Here is a 5,790-nt window from a genome sequence, read left to right as displayed (position 1 = left end):
ATATGTGTATATTTAACTCTATGTAAATCAAAACTAAAAGTCTGCGTGTGTTTGCAGGCAGAGAGGCCACGTGTTCAAAGAAAAATATATTACAAATAATTGAAAATATTTAAGACTCAGAAATGAGTTTATTTTATTTATACTTTATACAATGTTTTATGACCACAAAAATAACCATCCAGTCATTAGCAATTTAATTGTACACTTTAAAATAACTAAAAGTGTGTAACTGAGTTGTCTGTAATATAAAAGCTAAATGTTACAAGTGATGGCTACATAATTTACCCTTATGTAATTATTACATATTGTATGCCTGTATCAATATATGCCAGATTTGCAGAAATATATACACATATTATGTACTCACAAAAAAAAAGAAAAAAATTTAAATAACAAAAAAGATAAATATTTAACCTATGCGAACACTATTAACTTATCTGCCGGTTAAAGCTACTGGCAAAAGAGATTACTAGAGATGCTATTCCACTATGTTACCAGATAGTATATTGCTACCATCACTTACCTACACCCTTGAGTAACGTGGGATAGGTTAAAGTTGGTGGCATAATAATGCTTCATTAAATGCACAATACAATAGTCTTAACATGGCAAAAAATAATTAAAATCAAATTTACACATAATTTTAAAAATTTAAAATATACTGCATTTCATGACATAAAAGCTCAACCACTAAAACAATTTACAATTTTAGTATTCACTTTTCACAAAAAAATATTTTCTATCATTATAATACAGAAGCATATTACTCTGAACATCGACCTCATACATCACTAAGTTAACCACAAAGAGCCTCTTCACTTACATTTTCATCAAGCATTTTATATTTTAACGTCCTTTTTTTTTATAGAAGAGGCTATAATTTCCATCTAATGATGAGTCTTTTATATGTGATGCAGCAATAATTGATCACATGCTTTCATATATGAATAGGAACAATGAAACAGCACGAATCTGATACTTCAATTACATCGTAATTTGCCTTTCAAAAATTTTATATATATATACTTTTTAAAGTATACTTTGGGTTGGGTGCAGTGGCTCATGCTTTGGGAGGCTGAGGTGGGCAGATCACTTGAGGTGAGGAGCTTGAGACCACTCTAGACAAAATGGTGAAATCCCATCTCTACTAAAAATACAACAATAAAAAATAAAAGAATTAACCAGACATGCTGGTGTATGCCTGTATTCCCAGCTACTCAGGGGCCTGTGGCAGGAGAACTGCTTGAACCCGAAAGTCGAAGTTGGCAGCAAGCTAAAATCGTGCCACCACACTCCAACCTGGGCAACAAAGTGAGACTCTGTCTCAAAAATAAAATAAAATAAAATAAAATAAAAAGTACAATTTAACAGCAAAATATCTTCTACTAACAGTTATATACAAATAATTTAACAACTTTAGTTTTGGATTATTTTCTATACTCAGCAATTTAATGTCTGAAATGTTTGTGTCTTAGTTATTTCTATTGTAAATTCTGATATTTATATAGACTCAATTTTGAATTACATATTTTTTATACATATGGCATATGCAAAAATATATCTTAATATAAACTCTTCAGTGTTTTCTAAGGTATAGTTTTTGGGGAAAAAAGTTTTTCCAAATTTATTACATTTGCTGGATTTTTTTTCAACATAAATTTTTGACATTGAAAAAAGTTGGTGCAACTGCTTCAGGGTTTTCCTCTAGTATAAAATGTGTACAATAAGATCTGTGATACAAGTAAATGCACTATAACCCGCTTTACATTTGTAGTGTTTTTCCTCAGAATAGTCTCCTTCACTTTAAAGGCTTATATTTTCTACAAGATTGTTTGACAGTAATTGCACTTACAATGCTCTAAGTATCAACTCTCTGTTAAGATGTGAGCAGATATTAATGGACTTTTCCACATTTTTAAAATTTGTACACCTTTTTTCAGGTATAAATGCTTTTCTATGCAATAAGGTGTGAGCATTGGTTAAGAGTTTTGCCACATTCTTCACATTTGTAAGGTTTCTCTTCTACTATGAATTTTCCTTTATTTATTTATTTTTAATTTTTTTAGACAGAGTCTTGCTTTGTCACCCAGGCTGGAGTGCAGTGGCGTGATCTCAGCTCACTGCAACCTCTGGCTCCCCAGTTCAAGCAATTCTCCTGCCACAGCCTCCTGAGTAGCTGAGACTACAGGTGTGCGCCACCACATCCAGCTAATTTTTATATTTTTAGTAGAGATGTGGTTTCACCATGTTGACCAGGCTGGTCTTGAACTCCTGACCTCGTGATCCACCCGCCTCGGCCTCCCAAAGTGCTTGTATTACAGGTATGAGCCACCACGCCTGGCCTATGAATTTTCTTTTCTTTTTTTTTTTTTTTTTTGAGACATTCTGACTCTGTCGCCCAGGCTGGAGTTCAGTGGCATGATCTTGGCTCACTGCAAGCTCCGTCTCCTGGGTTCAGGCCATTCTCCTGCTTCAGCCTGGCGAGTAGCCGGGACAACAGGTGCATGCCACAAAGCTTGGCTAATTTTTTTTTTGTATCTTTAGTAGAGATGGGGTTTCACCGTGTTAGCCAGGATGGTCCCGATCTCCTGATCTCGTGATCCGCCCGCCTCGGCCTCCCAAAGTGCTGGGATTACAGGCGTGAGCCACCGCGCCTGGCCTATGAATTTTCTTATGTTGGGTAAGTCTTGAAGACCGGGTAAAAGCTTTGGCACATTCTTCACATTTGTAAGGTTTCTCTCTAGTATGAATTTTCTTATGTTGAGTAAGTCTTGAGGATCGATTAAAAGATTCGCCACATTCTTCACATTTGTAGGGTTTCTCTGCAGTATGAATTTTCTTATGACTATTAAGGTTTGAGGAGTAGGTAAAAGCTTTGTCACATTGTTGACATTTGTAGGGTTTCTCTCCAGTATGAATTTTCTTATGTCGAGTAAGTTTTGAGGACCGGTTAAAAGCTTTGCCACATTCTTCACATTTGTAAGGTTTCTCTCCAGTATGAATTTTCTTATGTTGCTTAAGTCTTGAGGACAGGATAAAAGCTTTGCCACATTCTTCACATTTGTAGGGTTTCTCTCCAGTATGAATTATCTTATGTGTAGTAAGGGGTGAGGACTGGCTAAAAGCTTTGCCACATTCTTCACATTTGTAGGGTTTCTCTCCAGTATGAATTTTTTTATGACTGTTAAGGTTTGAGGACTGCCTAAAGGCTTTGCCACATTCTTCACATTTGTAGGGTTTCTCTCCAGTATGAATTCTCCTATGGCTAGTAAGGTGTGAGGACCGGTTAAAAGCTTTGCCACATTCATTACACTTATAGGGTTTCTCTTCAGTATGAATTCTCTTATGTCTAGCAAGTGTAGAGGAATAGGTAAAAACTTTGCCACATTCTTCACAGTTGTAGGGTTTCTTTCCAGTATGAATTTTCTTATCTTGAGTAAGTGTTGAGGAACAGGTAAAAACTCTGCTACATTCTTCAAATTTGTAGGGTTTCTCTCCAGTATGAATTTTTTTATGTCGAGTAAGTCTTGAGGACTGGTTAAAAGCTTTGCCACATTCTTCACATTTGTAGGGCTTCTCTCCAGTATGAATTACCTTATGTTTAGTAAGAGTTGAAGACCAGTTAAAGGCTTTGCCACATTCTTCACATTTGTAGGGTTTCTCACCAGTATGTATTCTCTTATGGCTAGTAAGGCTTGAGGACCGGTTAAAGGCTTTGCCACATTCTTTACATTTGTAGGGTTTCTCTTCAGTATGAATTATCTTATGTTTAGTAAAGGTTGAGGATATGCTAAAGGTTTTGCCACATTCATCACATTTGTAGGGCTTCTCTCCGGAATGAATTCTCTTATGGGTAGTAAGTGTTGAGTACCTGCTAAAGGCTTTGCCACATTCTTTACATTTGTATGGTTTCTCTCCAGTATGAACTCTCTTATGGTTGGTAAGGGTTGAGTAGTGGTTAAATGCTTTGCCACATTCTTCACATTTGTAGTGTTTCTCACCAACATAAATTCTCTTATGGTTAGTAAGGGTTGAGGACTGATTAAAGGCATTGCCAAATTCTTTACATCTGTAGGTATTCTCTCTAATGTGAATTATCTTATGTTGAGTTAGTTGTGAAAGCATGCAAAATGATTTGTCACATTTTTTACATTGGAAAGGTTTCTTTCCAGTAAGTCTTGTCTTATATCTATCTGAATTTGAAAATGCATAAAATACTTTTACATATATATCACAGTGATACATTTTGCTCTGGGTAGGTGTCAAACATTGGTTAAGTCCATTATAACCTCCTTTGTATAGTTTATAATCACCTACAGTTTTATAGTCTTTTCTTAATTGTAAGTTCTCAGGTCCACATTTATCATATCTCCTCAGTGTCATTTTTTTGAAAGAATCTTTTACGTCTTGCTCTGGCCAAAAGTCTTCAGCAAAATGAGAACATATAACTAAAAAAAAAATTAAAACAACAAATTACTTCACTTACTAGACTCAGATATATATACTTCACAAACATAACCTCTAAAATTATACAAACTACATAAGCAACATGGCATAGCAAAATACCAGACTCTAGTTTCTTCATAAACATGTAAATGTAACAAAGACACACTAACCAAAATATATTTGTGGATAATTTATCAATAAGTTATATGTGTGCAATGCCCCAGGTGAGTACAATGCAAAGAGTCGCATAGAATGAAACAAATTTCTGTTACATATACCCAACACAGCTCTTCCTGTTCCCCAATAAAACACAGTGCCTTTGGAAGTAAATTGCCAACTCCTGGTTTTGCTTTTAAATGACAAGAAATATATTGGCACATACATCTTTATTTCTGGCTTCTAGGATATTATCAGATGCTGAATTTAGTTTCCCACGACATAAAATGCTGAAAGAAATGGTGGTATACTTTGGTCAGGTGTGGTGGCTCACGCCTGTAATCCCAGCACTTTGGAAGGCCAAGGCAGGCAGATCATAAGGTCAGGAGTTCGAAACCAGCCTGGCCAACATGGTGAAACCCTGTCTCTACTAAAAATACAAAAAATTAGCTGGACACCTATAATCCCAGCTACTCGGGAGGCTGAGGCAGGAGAATCACCTGAATCCAGAAAGCAGAGGTTGCAGTGAGTTGAGACCGCACCACTGCACTCCAGCCTGGGCAACAGAGCAAGACTCTGTCTCAAAAAGAAAGAAAGAAAGAAAAGAAATGGTGGTATACTCTGCAATGACAGTTTGAGTCTGCTGAGACCAAAGGTAAAAAATGTTACAGAGTAGAGCAACTGCAGTACCACAGACAGGGAACAGGTGTAGCAAGTGATTACTGACTATTAGGATGAAACATGAATACACTTCTTTAAAAAATAAAAACAAAGTTTCAGACAAGACACATCCTAACAACATATTTGAGAGACTGCAAGAATCTCTAACCAAGACAACTGATTTCAGACTATGCCAGGACAAAGTTGCATTATCAAGATTGCGAGAGATAGCTTTTTTTAAATGTCCAAATCTCAATCAAAGCTTACAATGTATACAAAATATTAAGGCACCATGGCCCCATCCAAAAACTTATAAAATTTTTAGAAAGCAAAACCATCAAAAAATGAGATGTAGAGATTAATATTTAAAATTTAAGATAAATTGAGTAACACTAAATGAGTAAAATATGAATATAATCTACTGAACATCAGAAAAATGAGGATAACAAAAAGATTAAAATTATCACAAAAACAAAAATTGTGGAGATAAAAAATAACTGAAATATTATAAAAAAATAAAAATGAGGC

General features: G+C 35.3%; 1 protein-coding gene across 1 annotated transcript; it reads right to left on the bottom strand.

Moving 5' to 3' along the window:
• Positions 1-2,390: 2,390 nt before the first annotated feature.
• On the bottom strand, positions 2,391-4,514 carry ZNF429 (zinc finger protein 429). Its single transcript, XM_011956423.1, has 2 exons — positions 3,135-4,514; positions 2,391-3,050 (listed from the first exon to the last, which is right to left on the bottom strand). The coding sequence occupies exons 1-2, from the start codon at positions 4,381-4,383 to the stop codon at positions 2,566-2,568; spliced, it is 1,734 nt and encodes a 577-aa protein (XP_011811813.1). The 5' UTR covers positions 4,384-4,514; the 3' UTR covers positions 2,391-2,565.
• Between the last annotated feature and the right edge of the window lie 1,276 nt (positions 4,515-5,790).

This window comes from Colobus angolensis, unplaced genomic scaffold (assembly GCF_000951035.1).
Source record: "Colobus angolensis palliatus isolate OR3802 unplaced genomic scaffold, Cang.pa_1.0 Scaffold417, whole genome shotgun sequence".
Taxonomy (NCBI): Eukaryota; Metazoa; Chordata; class Mammalia; order Primates; family Cercopithecidae; genus Colobus; species Colobus angolensis.
Note: the sequence above shows the minus strand (reverse complement) of the source record. Positions and strands in the feature narration are given on the sequence as shown.